The sequence below is a fragment of the Aspergillus ibericus genome (assembly GCF_003184845.1).
Source record: "Aspergillus ibericus CBS 121593 unplaced genomic scaffold BO80scaffold_19, whole genome shotgun sequence".
In the NCBI taxonomy this organism is placed as follows: domain Eukaryota; kingdom Fungi; phylum Ascomycota; class Eurotiomycetes; order Eurotiales; family Aspergillaceae; genus Aspergillus; species Aspergillus ibericus.
Genome location: NW_020292117.1, coordinates 409,801 through 433,329, shown reverse-complemented (window position 1 = coordinate 433,329; position 23,529 = coordinate 409,801). Strand labels below are relative to the sequence as shown.

At 52.2% G+C, this 23,529-nt stretch overlaps 8 protein-coding genes across 8 annotated transcripts; 4 read left to right on the top strand and 4 right to left on the bottom strand.

Annotated features, from left to right (window-relative positions):
- The first annotated feature begins 420 nt into the window (after window positions 1-420).
- glnA (glutamate--ammonia ligase) lies at window positions 421-2,341 on the top strand. The gene is made up of 6 exons (XM_025719444.1): window positions 421-510; window positions 609-647; window positions 740-832; window positions 1,044-1,548; window positions 1,604-2,025; window positions 2,076-2,341. The coding sequence occupies exons 1-6, from the start codon at window positions 508-510 to the stop codon at window positions 2,091-2,093; spliced, it is 1,080 nt and encodes a 359-aa protein (XP_025575467.1). The 5' UTR covers window positions 421-507; the 3' UTR covers window positions 2,094-2,341.
- A 254-nt stretch (window positions 2,342-2,595) lies between these two features.
- BO80DRAFT_455233 (putative MFS transporter) lies at window positions 2,596-4,429 on the bottom strand (the record flags this gene model as incomplete). Its single annotated transcript, XM_025722101.1, has 4 exons — window positions 2,596-3,207; window positions 3,269-3,860; window positions 3,914-4,225; window positions 4,281-4,429. The coding sequence occupies 4 exons, from the start codon at window positions 4,427-4,429 to the stop codon at window positions 2,596-2,598; spliced, it is 1,665 nt and encodes a 554-aa protein (XP_025575466.1).
- Window positions 4,430-4,580: 151 nt separating this feature from the next.
- BO80DRAFT_70706 (uncharacterized protein) lies at window positions 4,581-5,320 on the bottom strand. Its single transcript, XM_025724733.1, has 2 exons — window positions 4,824-5,320; window positions 4,581-4,680 (listed from the first exon to the last, which is right to left on the bottom strand). The coding sequence occupies exon 1, from the start codon at window positions 5,200-5,202 to the stop codon at window positions 4,876-4,878; it is 327 nt and encodes a 108-aa protein (XP_025575465.1). The 5' UTR covers window positions 5,203-5,320; the 3' UTR covers window positions 4,581-4,680; window positions 4,824-4,875.
- Window positions 5,321-7,271: 1,951 nt separating this feature from the next.
- On the bottom strand, window positions 7,272-9,596 carry BO80DRAFT_70814 (sugar porter family MFS transporter). Its single transcript, XM_025724734.1, has 4 exons — window positions 8,958-9,596; window positions 8,702-8,890; window positions 7,693-8,629; window positions 7,272-7,631 (listed from the first exon to the last, which is right to left on the bottom strand). Exons 1-4 carry the CDS (start codon window positions 9,175-9,177, stop codon window positions 7,355-7,357), a joined length of 1,623 nt encoding a protein of 540 aa, XP_025575464.1. The 5' UTR covers window positions 9,178-9,596; the 3' UTR covers window positions 7,272-7,354.
- Window positions 9,597-10,825: 1,229 nt separating this feature from the next.
- On the top strand, window positions 10,826-11,141 carry BO80DRAFT_70657 (uncharacterized protein). The gene has a single exon (XM_025724732.1). It carries the CDS (start codon window positions 10,867-10,869, stop codon window positions 11,038-11,040), a length of 174 nt encoding a protein of 57 aa, XP_025575463.1. The 5' UTR covers window positions 10,826-10,866; the 3' UTR covers window positions 11,041-11,141.
- Window positions 11,142-13,916: 2,775 nt separating this feature from the next.
- BO80DRAFT_425102 (uncharacterized protein) lies at window positions 13,917-14,564 on the bottom strand. The gene has a single exon (XM_025719443.1). The coding sequence runs from the start codon at window positions 14,509-14,511 to the stop codon at window positions 14,224-14,226; it is 288 nt and encodes a 95-aa protein (XP_025575462.1). The 5' UTR covers window positions 14,512-14,564; the 3' UTR covers window positions 13,917-14,223.
- A 413-nt stretch (window positions 14,565-14,977) lies between these two features.
- On the top strand, window positions 14,978-16,196 carry BO80DRAFT_425100 (uncharacterized protein). Its single transcript, XM_025719442.1, has one exon. The coding sequence runs from the start codon at window positions 14,994-14,996 to the stop codon at window positions 15,987-15,989; it is 996 nt and encodes a 331-aa protein (XP_025575461.1). The 5' UTR covers window positions 14,978-14,993; the 3' UTR covers window positions 15,990-16,196.
- Window positions 16,197-17,642: 1,446 nt separating this feature from the next.
- On the top strand, window positions 17,643-22,557 carry BO80DRAFT_381860 (uncharacterized protein). The gene is made up of 3 exons (XM_025716862.1): window positions 17,643-17,990; window positions 18,129-21,028; window positions 21,083-22,557. Exons 1-3 carry the CDS (start codon window positions 17,799-17,801, stop codon window positions 22,467-22,469), a joined length of 4,479 nt encoding a protein of 1,492 aa, XP_025575460.1. The 5' UTR covers window positions 17,643-17,798; the 3' UTR covers window positions 22,470-22,557.
- The last annotated feature ends 972 nt before the right edge of the window (window positions 22,558-23,529 follow it).

Genomic DNA, 23,529 nt, shown 5'->3' with positions numbered 1-23,529 from the left:
AGCTATGCGATCTGGATCGCCCAGTGACTCCTCACATTGAATGCGATCGGGGAAGCCGGCAATACGGGCGCGGTGGAAAGCGTAATACGGACGCGGATGCCCAGCAACCGAAACGGCGGCGGAGCGTGACGGTAATTTTCAGAGTTATTTTTGAATTTCCAGGTCCATTTTTGTCTGGGACTTTTGCCCCCCCAGGCAAAGGCCGCCTTCCTCATTCTCTTAAATTTAAAGGATATCCCTCCCCACCCACTGAACCGCTGACTTACATCTCCATTCCTCCTCCTCACTCCGCCATCTTTTATCCCACGCTTCTCTCTCTTATATCTCAGGATCCTTCCTCTCTCTCGCTACCACCACTTACTCTCGATCAATCTTTTGTCTCGCGCGTTCGTCGTTCTTGGACTTGATTGACTCATTCTTGAAGTCTCTTGCCAGCTTTGCATCAGCAAGCTCAAATAATCAAAAAAGAATTTATCTTAATTCTTCATCCTCCACACACACTTCACAATGGTACGTTTTCCCTAATCTTCTCTTCGGCACCCCCGTCGGCGTCGCCGTATCAGTTCCTTGGTTGGAACCTGCTCGCTGACTTATACTTCTCTCCTTAGGCCTCTGGTGAAGCAACCGTCATCTCCAACACGGAGAATGTGCGTTCATCTTCTCGTTAATACCTTGCATTATCTTTCTTCAGCCGCATTGCGGATTTGAGGAAAATGCCATACTGACTGGCTGGAAACAGCTCATGAAGTACATGTCCCTCGACCAGCGAGGAACAGTTCAGGCTGAGTACGTCTGGATTGATGCTGTCGGCGGCTGCCGTAGCAAGACCAAGGTAAGCGCACACTCTGCTTGTTTGACGCGTCCGCGCGACAATGGGTCCGGCCGTGTGTCCTGGATAGAGGAGACGAGGGGTCGCCGTTATCTTGTTCCCTCTACACCGATAAGCCCTGCGCACGGTGACCCGATCCTGCACGCGCCGGCTGCACCCACCCATGGCACGTGACCCAGCGCAACTCAGGCTAACGGATTGTCCCTCGTTCTAGACTCTCTCCAAGCCCGTTCAGTCGGTCGATGAACTCCCCGAGTGGAACTTCGACGGCTCCTCGACTGGCCAGGCCCCCGGTGACAACTCCGATGTCTACCTCCGCCCCGTTGCTATCTTCCCCGACCCCCTCCGCCTTGGTGACAACATCCTCGTCCTCTGTGAGACCTGGGACTCCGATGGAACCCCCAACAAGTACAACCACCGCCACGAGGCTAACCGCCTGATGGAGATCCACGCCAAGGAGGAGTGGTGGTTCGGTCTGGAGCAGGAATACACTCTCCTCGGTACTGATGGCTGGCCTTACGGATGGCCCAAGGGCGGTTTCCCCGGTGCCCAGGGTCCTTACTACTGTGGTGTTGGTACCGGCAAGGTCTACTGCCGTGACATCGTTGAGGCTCACTACCGTGCCTGCCTGTACGCCGGCATCAAGATCTCCGGTATTAACGCTGAGGTCATGCCTTCCCAGTGGGAGTACCAGGTCGGCCCCTGCAACGGCATTGAGAGTGAGTTGCCCGTGCTTCTAATTGTCTCTGATTATAAATACTAATAATGCTGCAGTGGGTGACCACCTCTGGATGTCCCGTTTCCTCCTCCACCGTGTTGCCGAAGAGTTCGGTGTCAAGATCTCTTTCGACCCCAAGCCCATCAAGGGTGACTGGAACGGAGCCGGTCTTCACACCAACGTCTCTTCCGCTTCCATGCGTGCTGAGGGTGGTATGAAGGTCATTGAGGCTGCCATGAAGAAGCTCGAGGCCCGCCACGTTGAGCACATCGCCGTTTACGGTGAGGGTAACGAGGAGCGTCTCACTGGCCGTCACGAGACCGGTAGCATCGACAAGTTCAGCTACGGTGTTGCTGACCGCGGTGGCTCCATCCGTATCCCTCGCCAGTGCGCCAAGGATGGCAAGGGTTACTTCGAGGACCGCCGTCCCGCTAGCAACGCCTGCCCCTACCAAATTACCGGTATTATTGTTGAGACTGTAAGTTCTCTTGTGCTGTTCGAAGGTGACGGATGACTGACTGCTCGCAGCTTATGGGTGGCAACTAAATGCGTTACATACCGTTTGAAAATGTGAATACACTTCATATTAGCGCTCGTATACCCTCCGGCGTCGTTAGGGAGGACAATAGCGCGGCCTGGCACCGTTGGAGCAAACATAGAATTTCTTTTTCTTTATGGTAGTTCGGGATGTCTTCTTTCTCTCCTGCCAGAGCTTGCCTTGCGATCCTTAGCTTCTGCTGGTCCTGCGTTTTGTTTCTTTCGTTATTGGGTTATGTGTTACGTACAGCATAGAGGACTTCGGAGGACCGACAGTCACTTGAAAATGAATCGGTGGACGTGCTTATGCACTGGAAGGATCGAGATAGATTAATGGCCATCTGCCAACATAGTGAATAACACTCATTGCCTATAGGCTCGACTCAGCTATATTCATTGCGTGTCATTGCATAGTGCCAGCCAAAGTCTAAATATCTAACAACCTGTATATCAACTACTATTACAGTGTCGTGTATACACCCTGTTATATATAGGATGTGTTGAGGCACCCTCAGTGCGACTTCTTCCAGAACTTCAACATGCCGGGTCCCAACCCATCCAGCCCCCTCTGCCTTGCCTCCCGTCTCGCGGCCCCATCGACAATTTTGTCCGGGTCCTCCTCCCCACCATCCCCACCCGCCTCAACTCCCCTCTCCTTCTTCCTCCCATCCACAACCCTCAACAAAACCTCCATCAACACCGCGGCCAAGATACTGGCACACAGAATCCCCACCATGACCAAATTACTCTTCCGATACTTCGCCCGCCCCGTCGCCTCATAATCACTCTTCCAACCGGAATACAACGCGTACGTCGTTAAGATACTACCCAGATTACCCCATCCAGAGACGACGGCCGACGCGGCAGCGACACCGACTTCGCCGTGGCGCTTTTGGAAGACCTCCGCGGTCCAGGTCATCGTTATGGGGACTGTGGGCCCGAGACCGAAACCGACGATTAGGAGGCCGCCGTAGCGAGGCCAGGAGTTGGTGTCGGTGCCGGCATAGGTGGTCAACAGAAGGCCGAGGATTTGGAGACAGACGGGGATGGAGAAGAAGAGGGCGCGGTGGTGGTGGAAGCGGTCGGAGAAGGGGGTGACGAGAACGATGGCGATGAGGTCCATCTGTTTAGCATTGTTAGTGGTTGGGTTGATGTGGGATAGGAGGAACGGGGATGGGACTCACGATCCAAATTGGGGCGGAGAGGAGACTGAGATCGATGCTGGAGAGGGAGGGGTTGATGGCTTCGATGATTATGGTGGCGTAGCTCTGGACGCCGATTCCCACGCCCACGACACCAAAGTACATGATGAGGAGGGGCCAGAGACGCCAGTCCAGGAACACGTAGAGAAGGTCCTTCCAGGTCCACTGGGCACGGTGGTACACGCGCTTCAGGTCGTAATAGTGGATTTCAGCATCCCGGCCTGTCAGGGCTGGAGGGCTGCGCGGGAACCACCAGAGGTATTTGCGGCGAGGGGGTTCAGCGCCTGGTGCGAGGGGGCGGTCGGGAAGCCACCAGAGGAGGATGATCCCTACGGCGATTGTGATCACACCGTAGACGAGGAACATCCATTGGAAGCCGACGTAACCGCGCTCACCGTCCATTTCTTGGAATCCAGCGGAGACGAGACCGACGACCGCCGCGGAGACCTGGGCGGCTGTATAGTATTGGCCGATGCGTTTGCCAGTTCGGGATGGGGGGTAGAAGAGCGTAAGATAGTAGGTCATGCCGGGCCACATGCCTGCGATGACGATACCGAGGAGGAGACGGAGAAGGCTGAGTATAGCATGTTAGTAGGTTGACATTGTAGTGTGCGCGAGAGGGCATACTATAGACTCCATGCGGCTTTCATTGCAGTCATGCAGGTCCCAATGACACCGACGCTGATGACAATACGGCTCATCCACACATGCGGGCTTAGTCGGGTCATGATCAGGTTGGACGGCAGGTCGAAGACGACATAGCAGACGTAGAATAGGGCCAGACCGGTGGAGATCTGGTGCGGGGTGCAGTGGAGGACCGAGCCCAGATCATGGCCGGCATCAGTGTTCATGGTTTGCGCGAGACTGACATTAGAGCGCACCGCGGCGCAGAGAAAGTAGAGGACCCAGAATGCGGGGATGATGCGGTAGTCCAATTTTCTACAGAAGTCAGAACGAAGACCTGGAGCGGAGGGGAAAACAAAAGAGACCATACTTGTAGATGCGCTCGATTTCCGCGACATCGGGCTCGCTGCCCGTTTCAGCATCCCCATCGTGACTGCTCGAGGATCGCTCGTGGACATCCTCGGTGTCGGGATGCTTTCCCAGCCCATGGATCTGGGCTTGCGGTTCCATCAGGGACATGATGGAGCGACTGAGGGCAGAATATGCGACCAGGGTATTGTTTCCGTGGCGGGCACCGTCAACGCCACAGCCGAAGACTTACAAGGGTGCGTGAGACGGTCGACTCAGTAGATGAAAAAAAGATGTCGGAGGAGACGGAGGGGAAATGGGTGATAAGGATTGCGCTAGATACAGCTGCCAACCCCGCACTGGCAGGACTTCGTGGCAATTCAACGGTGGGAGGGGAAGTATAAAGACGGCAGTGATCAGCCCTGTGGAATTGCAGGCATGTTAGCCTGGTGGATGCGCAAGATTTGTTGGGAGCAGAAGCGGGGAGAGCTTGAGCTCGGAGGAAGCATGAGCTCAGAACTTATCAGAGGTGGGGAGAGCTCTAGGCAACGGGAGGGAGGCATACTTGGACAGAGACGGCCATGATGGATGTTGGAGAAGACAGGAAGAAGCCCGAGTCAATTGGAGCCAGCGATGAGGGGAATAAGCGAAGAAAAGAGGGAACGCAAGGGACGAGCTGCTTGGATGGCGAGGCGTCGGGGGCGATCGCCGAGCGATTGATAAAAATCGCCAAGGCCCAAAAGACTAGCAGAGGCCCTAACAGTCCCAAAGGGTGCCAATAGCGGAGACGCGAGCCGGACCAACGATGGGCCGGGTGGCCCATTTCTCGTCAAAGGACGACGTTTTCGGCGGGTAAACGATGCGATGGAAGGATCACCTTGGGGCCTGCTCGAACCCCCGACGGTCGGAGGAATCCACCTCTTAGGCGGTTGGTCACTCAACATTAATTCAACCTCTGCCGCCAGTCAGCCGTGACTCACTCAACTCCCCAGTAATGGCCATCAACAAAAAGAAAAACTGAGAAGAAGCTTCAATCCGATGCCGGCGGTTTCCATTCGTCCGGGGTGGCCTGCACGGCATCTGCACGCTGTAGCTCGACCTGCAGCCTCCAGTTGGACCGGTGACTGAATCCATGGCCCGGTGAATCGGCGATCCATCCCTTCATAGTGCTTCTCTTTATCTCACCAGGAGTCTAGACAATGCGTCCACCAACTCGTGACGTCGGAACCACGGGGAGACCACTCGAAAAGGCTCCACATTCCAGTAAGAAAGTTGTTGAACCATAATCTGACGGCAGGAGATGAACTGTAATGCCCACCACGGAGAATAAAGGCCAATGGTGTCTGATGGGATCGCAAAAACCGGACTGGTGTCAGTCTAGTATATGACTCACAATAGAAAATCCGAGGCAAGCACTGCATCTAGATTTGGCACATTAGATCAACCGTTCAAATGCACTCAAAGCTTCGAGCGCTACCAAATATTATGTAGGAGCCTCTCTTCATCCTACCTCAATGACCTCTTTTCCAAATATTGACACTTCATCCTCTGCACAGAGCCCAATGAACAGCGGATACGAAATATCTCGAAGGGCAGAGAATGAAACGGATCGGCGCCGCTGGTTGTGCCACAGTATTGTGCTTCATTTATGAATATTATTGAATCTGTCTGTCCTCGAGGACATCTTAGAGCCCGTTGTAAAACTCTGAATCGACTCTGTACGGCTGGGGATCAACGTTGATCTGCAGGTACGAAGACTAACAGACAGAGTCAGTGATAGGAGCCAATGAGTAACTTAACAGCGGCCAAGTATGTATTCATGTTGCCGTGCTATATCACTCTTCTCGATTTGCGCATTCCAGGAGTGAGGGGACTTAACAAGTACCTTGCTTCCGAATCGCCTTGTAGGCCTGCCACCACGCGTTGAAACATAGCGAGAAACTGCTCGATGGATCGAATCCCAGTCGATGCAACTCATATTGACTCGACTCATCATCAATCGAGCTGTCAGATGGACTCGTGGTCATGATGTAGAGCAGGCTACCGCATGGCACAACTCCATCATCGTCACCACCATAGAAATCCCTCTACTATATAAAACACATAGTATGTACGATCGAGTCGAACACCTTGCTGTTATAACACCAGCACTGGATTCGATAACAGCAAGGCATTCTGAGCTGCCTCATACACTGTGTAACGCGATGGGAACTGCCAGCCAGGATATCATTATCAACAATGATCCGTCAGCTCTAGAAGGGTCTGTACAGGACATCTCTCAACTCACTAGCACCTTCGACATGGTTCGTATAGGAATCAGATGACTGATATTCCAGAGTTCTCAGGTTGGATGAGGCAGTAGTACAATGAATGAGTTTCACAGGGAACTGCCACACCCCACCGCAGTTCACCCCCCTCGTCGACTTGATGTCACCTGCTGGTCAGGTGATATCTCCCCCTTTCTTCCCTGCCCTCTTCTACCTCGCATCTTCTCCCGAAATATTTGGCCGATCATTTATCGCAGATCACCGTCACCAGGATCGCTGAGTGCCTATCATTGTTCGGTGTCCTAGTATTTCCATGAGCTGGCAGCTTTATTAGATCATTGCAGAGGACTATATACTCTTCCGAAGTTACTGCCTTGGGTCCTAGAAAGGGTTAGCTGTGAAGATGACCTTTACATTCTTGTTCATCTGTGGTTTAATGAGATTCTAATAGGTCTGAGCAGTTCTAGGATGGTTGGTTTCCAGATACTGGCATCCCATCATGAATACGAACGAACATACGGCACTGGAGCCTGCAACTTCATTGGTTGGTGCGGCACAGGGCTTGATAGGTGCCAGTTCTACGCAAGGGGTCATAAACTATGGCATGTTACACAAATCTGCCCCCTGATACCGGATCTACCGGTGCCCGAATCTGAAGAGTGAAGAGTGAAGTGTGAAGGAAAATGGCATGTTCCAGGTCTAAATACAGAGAGTCGTTGGGGTATATTAAGCTGAGCAGTAGGCTATGCAGCCCGTCAAACAGTCATTAACATCATTTCCGTTCCAGAGATCGGGTCGAAAGGAAAACGCATCCCATAGCCTTATAAGCTTACACAGTGCCGCTATTCGTATTTTCGTCGCTGTCCTTCTCCGTGCCCTTCGCATGATGGCTCAGCACACTGGCCCGACGCACTGCTTCGTCTTCTACATCGTCCAGCGCACGCAGGAGCTCACCCCGCTTGCCGTACATATGAGGCTCCTCATCGGCGATTTTGACCACATTAAAGATGTTAGTCGTCTTGCGGAAAATGCGGTCCATCTCCTCCAGGGATCGGCGGGCGGTTTCTGGGTAGAAGAAGAGGACCACCGGAAAGATGAAGGCGTTGCTGTGAGGGGTCAGCACGAGAAGAACCGAAAGGTCTGGCAACAGGGGTGCGGAAAACTTACATGACTGCAAAGATAATGTAGGTCTGGTAGCCAATGTTGTCAAAGGCGACTGGCGTGATCATAACGACCAAGAAGTTGAAGATCCAGTTCGATGACGTGGCCAGCGCATTGGCTGGAGCACGGATCCTCAGCGGTACAACTTCAGCCGGATACAGCCAGGTCATACCCAGCCAGCCGATGGCGAAGAATGTGTTGAACACAAACAGGAAGACAATGCAAGCGATGTTGGCTCCGTCACTGCCAATGCTGGCAGTCACGGCCAGGATGACCATGGAAATCGACATTCCCGCCGCGCCGAAAAGCATCAAAGTCCGACGGCCGAATCGCTCGATAGTGAACACGGCCACCCACGAGGCAAGGAAGTATTCCGTTCCGTTGCAAGCCGCGATTAAGCGAGACTTTTCGAGGGTCATACCTAGTTGATTTTCGAGAACCACAGGGATATAGTACGTGATCAAATTGATACCCGAGATCTGCTGGAACATCTGGTTGACATAGGCTAAGACCACCCGGTGGAAGTGGCGATCTTCGGTCATGGTAAACATGTCGCGGAATGAGCCCTTGGCCATCTCCAAGACGGTGGCCTTGATGGCTGTAAATTCCGTCTCAATGAAGGTCTCGTCTCCATCGCCCAGGAGAGAGTGGAGTACAGTCCTCGCTTCGTCTTCACGACCCTTGAGAATCAGCCAACGGGGCGATTCGGGAAGAGAAAGGACAAAGAATAGGATGATGAGGGCGAAGAAAATCTGAAAGGCAAGTGGGAACCTCCAGGCGACCTCATTGGGATCGGCAAACAGCAAGCCGAAGTCAATCCAGTAACTGATGGTGATGCCGCAGGTGATCATGGCGCCTTCGATCATGACCAGCTGGCCACGACGGTTGGATTTACAACATTCCGATTGCCATGTGGGCACAGTCGACGTGTTCATGCCGTTTCCTGTTGCCAATGTACATTAGCACCTTCTCCACTTGTTGACCGGTAGCTTTTCTGTGCTCTCGTCCCACGTACCAAAGCCAGTAACCAAACGTCCAACAATGAATTGCGCCAGATCGTACGAGGTACATTGCAGTAGAGCCCCGATGCACATGATGAACGAACCAACAAAGATCGTCTTGCGTCGACCAAGCATATTACCGATCCAGATAGTAGGAATTGATCCAGCAAAGCATCCCAGGTTGTACGCAGCAACGACGACACCTACACAAAATGGTCAGTTTACGACATTGAGCAGGGGACGCGACCAATCGTGGAGGCGCGCACTTACCTTGGCGAGTGGACTGCGTGCTCTGTTCAGCACGCGTCAAGCTGTCGTAGTATGCACCGTTGGTCGCAATGGTTGGAAAGTATTTAATAAACGAGTCGAGGGTCAAGAGACCGCCTGTTACACCTTGGTCATAACCGAAAAGCAAGAAATCCATACCAGCAATAACACTGATAGCGATTTGCAGCTTGCCTCCCGTGAGGCCCAAGTAGCTCCGCGCCATCTTGAAAGAGCAGACCTGTTCTCTTCACGGGTGTTCAGATCGTATTGCAGACTCCAATTGAAGCGGAATTGTGAAGTTGAGACTAGAGTACAACAACACCACACAACGAGAGAAACAGTCAGGGAGGAAGGTTCATTGGACGGGAAATGGCTGCCCTGGGAGGAGGAAAAAGAAATGGGAAGGAAGGAATCGAGAAAAAGAGATCGGCCAAACGGTCGCACGAGGGGGAATAGACGGGGGTTTTAAACAGAGCCGGAGCTTCCTGAGATTGGGCTTGTCGCTGCGGTTCTGATGACTGACTGGACCATGGGGAAGATCCATCTGAGAGCCCGCATGGAATCAGAACTAAGTGTACCATTCGGGCGAGTCAGCCAGTTGAGCGCATGCATGCAGTAACTAGCTGGATTCCGTGAGGTACAGGACTTTGTTACTCTGTCGCTAAGGCCAGCCAAGTACCATCTGAGGTGACTTTGGGAAAGACAAACCCACTTGACGGCCGGGATGAAGAGTTGGGATTGGCTTAGCAGGGATTGGAGACAGTACTACATTTGATCAGGAAGCTATCTCTCGGAGCCTGCAATTGATTGGCCCAGTCGCGGAGTACTGGAGGGGAAGCCATCCCCACAGCTGCCATTCTCCGGATCGAGGGTGAGGGCCTGCGCCTCTCCCACCCCAGCTTTATTGCTCTGGAGTGCATTGGCTGTTTCGACCAACGGAGGAGTGGCCGTTCCCCACATCGTTCCCCCAGGCACACCACCATCTCACACCATCTCAGGCCCTCGCCCACCAACTCAAGCCATGACGAGTGGTGAGTTGCTCGTCCGACTCCACCTCCACAATGAGCCGGTGTCGCGATCGGCGGGGGGCTGAACGGGGGCCGCGAACACTGCACGTATCATCTCACTACTACCTAACAATCAGCCAAATGAATGCCCCTCAGAGCATCCCCGATGCCGTCATTGTGGTTGGGATTCGCAGGTGGCTAGCCGTTTCTGGACAAACCGAGAGCGATGGTCGCTGGATTGTGTTTCGACCCGCGGTTGGACCAGCCCGGAGGAGGGCCAGCCGATAGTATTGATACCCTCCTTCCTGCTTGGTGTTTTTTCCTTCTTGTCAGAGTTATGCAATCGTATGTTATGCTAATTTTCCGATAGGTTACATTCTATCCTCTCCGTGGCTGGCTGGCAAAAAGGCAGACCACAACGGCCAGGGATCTAAGTTTCGCGGTCGGCTTCAGCGATCTGGGAGATGGCAGTCCTTGTCATCGTCATCGGCCGGCTCGCGTGGCCTCCCGCGTGGGCGAAATCAAGGAAGAGGAAACGATCGTAGGTGGGGAGGGTTGGATCGAATCGTCATCCCCTTGCTCATGCTCATTTGACTTGACAGCTAGCCCAGCTACGCTACGGTGCCAGGCCAGGCCGTCCCCCGTGGACCATTCCGCCCGTGACTGATCTGATTATTCAGAATCCGGGGATTTGGAGACTCCGCAAAGGGCCCTACGGAGTACTCCGTACTAGTACTACTGTCCACTTTACCGCTTCCAGTAAAGAAGGGGCACCCTCGGTTCGTTCCGCCTCGTGGGCGTTGCTCAGTGCTCACTTTTCAGATCTATCAGCTCTCCTTGCTTCCAGTATTTGCTACTCTGTCCCCAGTGGCACTTCTCTTCCGTACTTAAGCAGTCTCATCGGAATGACTTCGCTTTATCCCTCCCCCACGGGATTTGGTACTGAACTGAGACTCCTGCGGGCGGCCGTCTTGTCTTGTCCCGTAATATTCTCGTCGATGGGGCGCCTAGTCCTCATCGGTCGGTCTGGCCTCATGCCGACCCATCTTTCCCCTCGCAGCCCGAATTCCGTGGGATGACATGGAAATGAATCTTGACTTTTTGCATGCGGTTACACCCACTAGGAGCCGGCTCCTCCAATCCGGTGCGTTTGCTGTCGAGTTAAGCTCCACTTTGCCCAGCAAGCCGCTTCCCAGAGCGCCCCGGGGAGTACAGGGAGTCGCCTGATGAAGTTATTGTTTGCTAAACCCTCGCGGATCAACCAATCCGAGCGGAGCGACGATGCAGTCATCATGTCGGGTTAAGGACTGGAACTCTGGAAGGCTCCCGGCAAAGCGAGCGCGTTACACCGAGCTCAAGTTTGACACTGGCCGAAGACCTGCCGGTGTTGGCAACCTTAATCGCGGCATACAGAACGTTAGTCCAAGGCCTGGCCGAGGGCCGCCGAAACATCGGCTCAAGGACGGCCGCGGCTTGATGCATACATGCGCGATGCTACAGAAGCCTTCCTACAGCGTTCGAGCGATCTTCTCTAGAAGTCCTGGATTTCGAGGGAGAAGACGTGGGGTGTCAGACGATGCCTTCACGGAGGGTGTTCTCCGTCCTTCCCCCGACGTAGGCTGGACGGGTAGATACGGGGTACCCCAGGGTGCTGGTCCACGGCCATTCAGCCCGGCCGGGTGAGGGAAATACTAAAGCGCGATTCAAGCCGGGCAACCACTAACCGGGCTCGAGCTAGTTGCCAAGCGACCGGGGCGTTCTAGTAGTGTATCCTTCCCCATCCGTGAAACTGCGCTCGGCCTCTCCGCAGTCAGGCTCTTCGGTTGAGGCCGAGCGTGTCTCCAGGTTTCCCTGCGGCTTGCCAGATTTGGGCATCCCGCGTTGCCCATCGGTTGGGCGCGCGACACCATCAGCAGGAATCATCCCTACCCCTACCCCGTGTGCGCCGAGAGTCGTCCGATGGATCGCGTCTTACCACTAGTTTGACATCCTTCCAAAGCTCAGATGTCGCTTACCTTGCCTTGTTCGTCGAGCAGCATCAGCATCCCGCTTTCGGTCGTTTCTAGATCGCCTCGCAGTGCTCTGACGCCAACTTGACTCTTGCGCTGGGACGGGTTGTATTACAAGCTCATCTGACAGACTCGGTCCGCCTAATTGACATATGGCTATCAATTCTACATGGCGAACACCCCGTTGCTATCCATCCTGCGCCAACGCAATTTCTGGCCAGATGGAATGAAAAAACAAGATCAGTCAGCTCGGCCCAGGACAGACCATTGGATAGATGCACAAAATGGTGCATCAGCGCTTTCATCGTATTATTCATCAATCAAAAATAGCAGCATTTCACATCCAATGTGCACAAGTAAGACCGACAATGGGACGGATGGCAGTTTTCATTCGCAATGTGGACTGTAGAATCCCGCACTATTAAGAGATGTGGTGCCTTGTTTGTTAGGCAGGTACAAGACTCGATTGCCATATGTATAACGGGCAAGCGCAGTTGCAAGAGGTTGGGGCACACTCGCTCGCCCTTAAAGAAGGTTTGCACCGTTATTCTAGCTTGGTCAACAACCCAGATGATATCAAGCAATGGTTTTGATAACATATTTAGAATGTTTATCCGCCCATCCCGGAAAGGCGCGACATGAATGCCAATGGTGGGGCTGATGCCACGGATTGAGTCCTGGGTACAGATTCCTTCGGCGCTTGGATCACGCTGGTGGTCTTGGCTGGAGGGAGCGGAATTTTTGCTTCCCTACAGTTAACCCGAGAGTAGGACAAGGTGCGTACTACCTTACGAAACTGGATGTATGACATACGGAGTACAGAGTACTTCTCTCAAACTTCCACAAGTTTTCCTTGTGGAGTTTAGGCGTCTTTGATTTGAAACCCGGAGTATGGCGAACAACCCCGGGGTTACTCCGTATACACAGACAGCGAAATACCAGCTAGCGTGCTCGCCGTGACGTTAACAGAGCTTAGCGTACCAAGTGGTCATGGCAATATCACAGCGCAGGTCGTCACCCGATATCCCTAACTACTTTGGGCAGTAGGTATGGCCGATCGTCGGTGCGCAGACACTCCGCTATGTACAAGGCTGAGCCACTAAAAAAATCAACCAGGTACTCCGTCCTAGGGGTACTTTTGAAGCCGAAAACAGGGGTCAATGCCGAAGCTTAATGTGAGATGATGTCATTTAATTCCGGGTGACATTTTCAACCTCGATTAGGATGATTAAGCCCGGGTCTTCGAAAAACGGAGCTTGAACAATATCTCACGCAGGTGAGCTATCCAGGAGTATACAGATCACTGGCACATAAGTCGGACTTGTAATCCAACAGACTGGAATGATATACTGATCTGGATACACCGCCGGTGAGTTGGTTACCCCGCACAAAGGTGAGTCCACCCGATGATACTTCTCAGTGTCACACTTCCGCCAACGAGACCAGGATATTATTAGACACATTTGAGTGAATAAGATATCACTGCTTCCTCGTTCTCATACTATAGACCAATACCCACACAACCCCCGTCGTCATGATTTGCAATGCGCCCCCGCTTCTCAGGACCAGCGCCCCATACATATTTACTTACTCAAAAGCTCCAAGGCTTATCCAGGCATGTATAAGCACTTAGCCCGACGCCTAGACAGGCATTTACTGGAACCAAGCTCAATAGCCATGCAGGGTACGGCACAGATCACGGCGTTGTGCGCATGACATGCAGATACGACGCCGCTATCAAGTACTAGATGAACCCAGCATGGGCTACTGTGAAGCTAGGCTTTGACTAGGCTGTGGTTCCTGCATATGTGTCTCTTCTAGAAAGCCAAGTATGACGCACGGCTTCATGTGAAAAGCTGGCTACCGCAACAGTCAGGCCCACGATGGCGCGTTTGTCGCAACTATGAATATTTGTTCTGTCGGCTGCTGGTCCTTTCCGTTAAAGGACGAAAAACAATATATACAACTAGCAACCCTACTAACCCCTCAGAGCCCTCAAAATAGCCTGCTTCTGATTCAGCGAGACCCATTTTAGCACCCCCTTGTCACAATTATCATCCCTCACTCCCTCTTCTGAAACCCACACTTAATCCTGATGCTCCTTCGGCTCAAGCTTCACATCCAATCCGGCATCCCCCAACACACTTCCCTCTATTGTCACCAGAAACATGAATATCTTCCACTTCTCTCTCTCCGATACCCCATTTGGCTCAAGAGCACTATCATCCCACTCAAACTTCCCCAGCATTCGCGTTACACCAGAGGCTTGTAGGCCGGTTTCCTCGCGAAGCTCCCGGACCACGCAGTCAAGAATGGTTTCTTGGAAATGAGCAGCACACCGGGGACTTCCCATAAGTTTGGGCAGTCGTCACCGGGGACGCGCTGAATGAGGAGGACTTTGTTCTGGTGGATTCTTACAGCTGCGCCGACGACGCCAACTAGGGGAGAGGAGTGAGTCGATATGTAGGTGGATACGGGGATGGTGTAGGGGCTGAGAGATTGAGGGATGATTAATTGTGAAGAAGTGGAGGATAAAGACATTGTGGTTGACTTGCAGGTGTGTTAATTTAGGAGGTTGAACTGCTGAGCGATCTATTGAGAAAGCTGGGTAAACATTCGACCCATCTTCCAGGGACAGTTTGGATTAATCATTGACCGGCTTCATGGCCAAGAGTTTAGCGCGGGTAGCTTAGTGAATGGGCCAATTATCGGGATTTTAGCTGGTGCCTCTCCACTGGGTGCAATGTAAGGGTCCATGGGGGAGACATCAATTTTGGCTCAAAGTAAAGTAAAGAAAAGACCGAGGATCAACTTGAGAATCAAAACCCAACTACCCCAAAGGTACGTTCCCTTTACAGAGCATTCTCTTTCTAAAACCCTGAAACCACGATTAATCCAGAATGGCTGGAACAGAAGTTACAGAACCCAGTAGTATGACCAAGTCACGTGCAACTCAAGTGACACAGCATGATCTTCACAACCACAACCACAACCACAACCACTTCATCACCACCTCCCACGCAATGAACCCCATTATGACAGGCATCCGCTCTCTTTCCACATCCAACCACCCTCGCAATCTCCTCCTCACATTGGATGCCTTCGGCACACTATTCTACCCCCACCCCCCAGTCCCAGAACAATACGCCACCACCGCCCACGAATTCGGCCTCTCACGCACCGCCATCACCCCCCAAAAGCTCAAAACAGTCTTCAAAGACGTCTATAGCGCACAAGCCAAGCGCTGGCCCAATTACGGCCGTGCTGACGTCCTACGCGGAAAATATGGCGGGCCGCGGCAATGGTGGGAGGAGGTAATCCAGGAGAGTTTCGCGCGTGTTCTGGCTTCCGAAGCTGGACATGCTTTTACTAAGCAGGAGAAATTCGAGCTTCCACCGGGTATGGTGGATGCGCTGGTTAATCGATTTGCTGGGGACGGGGGGTATACGCTTTATGAGGACGTGGTGCCTTTCTTTGCTCAGATGCGGGAGGTGAGGAGCGCTATGTCTGGGCGAGGGCGGTTTGATCGTGTGGTGGTAGGTGTGGTTTCTAATTCTGATGATCGGGTTCCGGCTGTGTTGAAGGCGTTGGGGCTGCGGGTTGGGAGTATGCGTGCGGATCAGGATCGGTCGAGTATGGAGTTGCCGGGGTTTGAGCAGAGGGGTGGGGAAGTGGTTAGTGAGGGCCAGGGGGTGGATGTGGATGTAGACTTGGTGGTTACTAGTTATGAGGCTGGTGAGGAGAAGCCGAACCGGCTCATCTTTGATGTTGCGAAACGGCAGGCGGGGTTGTTAGTGAGGGATCAGGTACTTGGGAATGGTTCGAACCCAGCTGGGGTAGATGAGACGGATGACTGGGTTTGTGTCCATGTGGGAGATGAGTATGAGAAGGACTATCGTGCTGCTCTTAATGCAGGCTGGGATAGTTATTTGATTCCTCGGGGGAATACGCAGGAGTATCCTGCCAAGACTATCGATTCGTTGTTGGATCTGATTGAGGAGCTGGAGATCCAGGCATAAATACTAGGCCCAATAGTATAAAGTTGTACAACCACCATGGGTCTCACTCGGAGATGGCGGGAAAGGATTCCGCTTGAGTCCGAACAGACTGCTCTTGCATGTACTCCGTACACAGAGTTCTGGCCCGACCTGACATCATTGTCATGGTGAAAGCAATGTTTGCTATCTACAACACTCGTGAAAATTCCACCAGGCTGAATGATTTGCTAACAGGACGCGATGCCAGCGATGATCTGACTTCTGATCAACATCACTAGTCGGCGGAGCCAGCCTCGGGACAACCTTGATCCGCAGTTTATCCCGCCGTGCTCGACCAGCTGAACGAACTTCATCAAGATCTCTCTACTTTTTGAGTATATCTTGAGACAAGAAATCCTTCATCATCGACAGCTTATTAGCCTTTAGAATGACTGGAATAATTTCGAAGAGGTTTAACTGCCTCCTCACTGGGATCTACATATCTCTCGGGGCCGGACTAGTTATTCGTCCATCTACGAGGGCCCGAGCAAGCCTTGTAGATCAGTGGGTACGGAGTGTCACATAGCGCCCACCTCTGTGGCCTCACAACACCTTATTTGCTTATTCCTCAAGCCCAAGTCCCGTCTATTGACTGACTTATGCGAGCACAAGCTGAAATAACTCTTGTTGAGTTTACTGACGGACAAGATGGCTCCCCTCTCAAAAACCAGAAGCCGGGGTTTCTTTTCTCCCTGGCTTCTGTCTGTCGAGTGCACTCGAGCTTTCTGACCTTCTGTTTCTTCATTATCCTGGATCGAAACCTTCCATTACTTGATTCTAGAGACCTTCATCATTATCCTCGTCAGTGTCAGACGATGGTCATTCGACTCTAGAATGTCCGACAGACAGGAAACCGGAGCTGATGGCGGAGATGGGAGCAGGAGAGAATCTATCCCATCTCACCTGTGGTCCACATCATCAACTCTCTTTTCCAATTCCGGCACAATAGGTGGCACAGAGATACTCGGAGCCGGCGGCTTTAGGGAGGAGATCGAGAGACATTTTACTTCCACTCATGCGCAGTTGACCTCTGAGTACACGTCTACATCCCAGGTGGTCGAGGGAGGGACCGTCTACGGATCTGGCTCGTTCGGTGATGATGTAGAGAGAAGTGTTCATTTCTCTCATACACAGTCTGCATCCTCCGAATCGTTCGTTACATCCCGGATGACTCGAGAGACTTATGGAACACACAGGTCTGAGATGACAGAGAGAAACTTCGTTTCTTCGAATATGCAGGCTGCGTCGTCAGATGTTATATCTACAAGGACCATTGAAGGGGGAGGGATCTTGGAGAATGGAAGTTTTGATGAGTATACGGGATCGGCATCGATTACTAGTAAGGAGCAGGTTGCATCTTCAGGGTCCCCATTCACATCCCGGGCCACTCAAGAGAGTTCTCAAGAAGGTGGATTTGGAAACATGGGCACTTTTGCTTACAGGACGCCTGCACCTGTGAATTTTTCCTTTACATCCGGGGCCACCGAGGAAGGAGAGCATCATGAAGCGAAGAACCCTGAGAACGGTTATAGCAATAGGTGCATTCGCGTGCACACCACTACACCAGATATACTTCCCACCGCAAGTCACACCAAGGGTGATGAGCTTTCGAGTGACCTTGCTACGCCTCGTGCGCAAAGTCCAACACCAGATCTCGTCCCTCGGGAACTCGAGAACCGCAGAATATCTGAGACAGCCGATATCAGCAGAAGATGTAAAAGAGACTTTCTTATATGTCATGCGGAACCCACGTCATCATCGATTCTTGCAGCCGAGAGCAACGAAGTCAACATGCCAAATGGAGCCGTCGAAACCGAAAAAGCGACAGGGATATATTATCCGGCACCTCCACAGTCCTCATCAGCCTCGCCCGTTAACACCACTGCAAAAGCTGAAATGAATGGGATCAGAGAATCAGGAGCTTCAGGCATTGCAGTCAAGGAAGAACCGAGCCTAACCCACGCTGAGCCCACTGCTTCATCGGTAATTGTTACAACATCCAAAGATCAAAGCATCAGACATGAGGAGAGCAGTCATGAAAGACCCGTCACCGAAAAGGAGGCTCTTGTGTCCAAAGCTCGCTCTTTATCAATTATGAGCTCTCCAGTGGAGAGCGAAAAGGCCGAAAGAACATTTACTTCAGCCGCACGTCGCGCTTCTTTGAACCCGGATGAGGAGTCAAACCTTGCTCATTTTGCCGCCACAGAGGATGCTGCGCGACTCAGCATCCTGGCAAATATCTCGCTGAGTGAGCCGTTGCTTAATCCGGGAGGCAAGGACTTTGATTTGTACAGGTGGCTACGAAAGATCATGTACATGCTAAACCAAGACAGGCTTGAGCAGACCGCCACGTTAAGGTTTCATAATCTCAATGTCTTGGGGACTCGGTTTTCGCTGCGACGCCAACAGACGGTCTTAGATATCCTTTGCTCCTTACTACGACCGCGAAAGACATTCAACTTGGGACCCAAGTCCCCCAAACAGATAATCTGGAATGTTAATGGCGTCCTGAATAGTGGAGAACTGTTGCTCGTTCTAGGACGACCTGGATCCGGATGCAGTACTGTGGCAAGAGCGCTGTGCGGAGAACTACGCGGGTTAAAGCTGGATCCTGAATCAGTCATCCAATACAGTGGCATTTCTCACCATGCAGTACCCAAGGAGTTCCAAGGGGTGATGCTCTACAATGCCGAAGGCGACAGACATTTCCCGCATCTGACGGTGGGCCAGACGCTGGAGTTCGCAGCATCAGTGCGGGCTCCTACCGACACAATTCAGGCGGGGACGCGGACAGAGTATGCGAAATCAATGGCGAAAGTGGCCATGGCCGTATTTGGTTTGAGTCACACCTACAGCACCAAAATGGGAAATGAGTCTGTCCGCGGTGTGTCCGAAGGTGACCGCAAGCGAGCTAGTATCGCCGAGATAGCTCTGTCGGGAGCAGCCTTGGCTGCGTGGGATAGGCCTACCCGTTGCCTGGATTTAGCAGAGGCTACGAAGTTCGTGCATTCTCTGCGACTGGCCGCAGACCTAGGCTCGTCTAGCCATGTTGTGACTGCCTATCAAGCAAACCAGGCCACCTACGATCTCTTCGATAGGACTTTGTTATTATACGAAGGCCGTCAGATCTATTACGGTTCTGCCACCGATGCCAGGGGATTTTTCGAACGTCAAGGGTGGTATTGCCCTCCACAGCTGTGTACTGCCGACTTTTTGACCTCAATCACCAATGCTGCGGAGCGACAGCCGCGTCAAGGAATGGAGAACAAAGTGCCCCGTACGCCGGATGAGTTCGCAGCGTACTGGTTCCAGTCTACAGAGTATCAAGAGCTACAGAGAGAAATGAATGACACTCAGCAGGTTGGAGTGTCAAACGAAGACCGGCCTGAGCAGAAACAGGAAAAGCCGCAGAAGCGGCCCTTCTATGCGCAGTCTAATCGAGCATACCCCAGCATATCAACGCAAGTCACGATAACCACAAAACGCGCTTTCCAAAGGGCTTGGAACGAACGTGCCTCGGTGATTTACAAGCTCGTTGTCAACTTCATCCTGGCTTTGCTAATCGGGTCAATGTTCTACAATACTCCTGCCACGACCGCTGGCTTCTTTTCAAAGGGTTCTGTGCTTTTATACATCGTGTTGCTTAACTCCTTCATGTCTCTGACAGAAATTGGCAGCCAGCTTTTGCAGCGACCCGTTGTAGAAAAGCATGCCTCGTTTGGGTTCTACCATCCCATGGTCGAGTCAGCTGCCGTTCTCTTGAGTGGAATCCCGACCAAGTTTCTCCTGGTATTGATTAACAACATCGTCATCTATTTCATGAGCAATCTTCACCGGGAGCCATCGCAGTTCTTTATATGCTTCATATTCAACTTTGTGCTTATCATTGTGACAAGCGCAGCTTTTCGAGCGACAGCAGCTGTTACGAAGACGCTCGTGCAGGCCATGGCTCTCGCCGGTGGACTGGTGCTCCCGGTCACCATTTATACAGGCTTCATCGTTCCTGTCCCTCGGATCCACAAGTGGTTCGATTTCATTCACGACATTAACCCCGCATACTACGCGTACGAGGCTCTGGTTGCCAACGAATTTCATGGACGCGAGTTTGGCTGTGCTGAACTTGTACCCTCATATCCCATCCTCGAGGGGGATACGTTTATTTGCTCAGCCGTCGGAGCCGTTGCTGGCCGACGCACTGTCAGTGGTGACAAGTATATCTGGGACACCTATAAATATACTTATGATCATGTGTGGAGAAACTTTGGTATCCTCATCGCTTTTCTGGTCGGTTGGATATATGTATATTTTGCTGTGACGCAGTTTATCTCATATTCAAGCGTCGTGATTGAAACACCACTCTTTCGCCAAGGAAACGAACCTGCCATCCTCAAGCATGGAGCGGCTCAGAATGCAGATGAAGAAGCTGGCCAGCCCTCCGCAGGTGCAAACCAGGATACGACTAGCAATGTGAGAGACAATGCCTTCCTCTTCAATACACCCCAGCGAGAGACCCTCACCTGGCGCGATGTGGCGTATGATATTGACAGTAGCGGTGGACATTATCGGATCCTGGATCAGGTGTCTGGCTGGGCTAAGCCCGGCACGATTACTGCGCTGATGAGCGTCAATAACATCGAGAAGACAACCCTCCTGAGGGTATTGGCACAGCGTACTACAGTTGGTACTGTGAGCGGCGAAATCTTTCTCAACAACTGGTCGTTAAGTTCAAATCTCCAGCGGAAGATAGGCTACGTTCAGCAGCAGGATCTTCACCTAGAAACAGCAACTGTTCGTGAGACCTTACAATTCAGTGCAATGCTACGCCAATCTGGCTCAATTTCCAAGGAGGAAAAGTATGCCTACGTCGAGGAGCTCATCAAGGTGCTGGACATGGAAGACTATGCTGAGGCTGTCGTGGGAGTTGTCGGCGAGGGATTGACCATCAAGCAACGCAAGTTATTGAGTATTGGAGTTGAAATGGCAGCGAAGCCTAAGATTTTGCTTCTGGATGAGCCTAGCAGGTAACCCTAGCTGTTCTTATTCTCAATTGATGAAAGGCTGACATCACATATTAGTGGTCTTGACGTGCAGAGCTCCTGCGCCATATACCATGTGCTGCGCAAATTGGCGGACGCCGGACAAACTATTCTCTGCACAGTCCAACACCCCAGTGTGACAATCTTCAAGCAAATAGACCAGGTGCTGTTCTTATCCAACGAGGGCAAGACAGTATACTTCGGACCCGTTGGCGAGAAGGCCCGGAGCCTGCTGGATTACTTCGACTCACATGGGGCTCATCGTACCTGCAAAACTGATGAAGATCCGGCCGATTACCTGCCTGAGACCATTAACGCAACCAACAAACGCAATGAGACCTGGTCCGACGTCTGGACCAGAAGCAGCGCTGCTACCATCCAGGATGAACTCGTCCGCATCCACGCGCACACAGAGACGCAAGATGACCATCCAGACGACCATCGAGAATTCGCCACATCACAGTTCCACCAATTCTTCATCGTCCTACGTCGCATACTCCAGCAATACTGGCGCTCGCCTCTCTACACCGCATCACGTATCGTCCTAAACATCTGCGCAGCCCTCTTTATTGGATTTTCCTTCTACAAACCCGGAAGCTCCATCCGCGGCAATCAAGAAACCATCTTCTCAGCCTTCATGTTCTGCACCCTCTTCGCCCCGGTTGTCCACCAAATCACCCCCCTCCTCACCACCAACCGCACCCTCTACGAGACCCGCGAACGCCCTAGCAAAACCTACTCCGGCTTCGTCCTCCTTCTCGCCACCATTCTCGTCGAGCTCCTCTATCAGATCCCCCTCAGCATCTGTGTCTGGGCAAGCTACTACTACCCCGTGTCTGGCATCCAATCCCCCGCGCGTCAAGGCATAACGCTCCTCTTCATCATCCAATTCTTCATCTCCACGATCTCCTTCGCCCTCCTCACCATCCCGACCTCCACCCTCCTCCCCGCCCTCCTGACCTTCATGTCCCTCACCTTCAACGGTGTCATGCAACCCCCACATGCCCTCCCAGGCTTCTGGATGTTCATGTACCGCGTCTCCCCATTCACCTACTTCGTCAACGGCATAACAGCCACCCAACTCCACAACCGTCCCGTGAATTGCAGCGACATCGAACTATCAATCTTCAATCCTCCTCTCGGTCAATCCTGCGGAGAATATCTGAATGAGTTCCTCAAAACAGCCCCGGGGCAGCTACTCAACCCCACTGCGACATCGGGTTGTGAGTATTGTCCTCTCACGGTCGCGGATCAGTTCCTTGCTCAACGGGAGTATCATTGGGATCAGCGGTGGAGGGATTTTGGGATCGGGTGGGCGTATGTGGGGTTTAATTTGGGTGTTGCGGTGCTGGTTTATTATTTGGCTTGGAGAAGGAGATGGGGGGTTAAAATTTTGGATAAGGTTAGGAGGAGTGTGAATGTGTAGGTGATAGGTTGATATTGGGGAAAAGAGAGGTTGTTGTGATTGATGATCTTCTTCTTTAGTCAGTCAGGGTGGTGTTATGTCACTCTGGAATTTCTTTTCGAAGGATTGAATGAGGTTTTCGATGATTTAGCATTATATGTGTACTAATCCTCTTACTTTGATCAACCTACGTTTGTGCCATTACACTCGGGACGAAACAAAACAAAACAATCACTTTTGTCGATTAACTTGCTAGTCAAACGGCATGACTGATCCTTCTCTTCTCAATCCAAGGAATAAGAAGAAACGGTTTTGTCCACCGAGCGAATACCGCAAGAATAGGGAATCCCGGTCCGGCCGGTCCCATGAAATACATAAAGTCTCAACAAGATCTCAAAGGCAAAGGGCTGTCGGATAGGATGAAAAGTCCATGAACGATCAATGCACACGTGCGGATTGTCAGACATCATCTCAAACGAATAATCCAACGGTTGCGCACCATGCTCCGATCCATTTCACTTTTTGTCCTTTTACCAAGCAGCCGAGGCAGAAGATTCTCCAGTCTTCCACTCGTCGTTGGCGGGTTCGTTGTTATAGCTCGACTCGTTGTTATAGCTCGACCCGTTGTTGTAACTCGACTCGTTGTTGTAACTCGACTCGTTGTTGTAACTCGACTCGTTGTTGTAACTCGACTCGTTGTAACTCGGCTCGTTGTTGTAGTTGGGCTCGTTGAAGTTGTTGTCGCCCTGCGGGGCTTCGTCTTCGGCAGGGGCAGTAGGGCAACGCCTGATGGTATGTCCCACTAAGAGACTCTTGTTAGAATATGCTTGTAGGCTGTCAGTGGGATGGTACTAGCTTACTCTCGCCACAGTTGTTACATTTCACCCGGGAATAGTCTTTCTTCTTGGGACAGTCGCGGCTGAAGTGTCCAACTGTAGTAATGGGGTCAGCTTTTGGACAGTAGCATAGAGACATGTTATTCGGGACTCTACCTTCGTCACAGTTGCGGCAGGTAACGGTGGAGACGTCGCGGGGCTTGTCACAGTCGCGAGCAATGTGATCCTCGGATCTATTTCGTTAG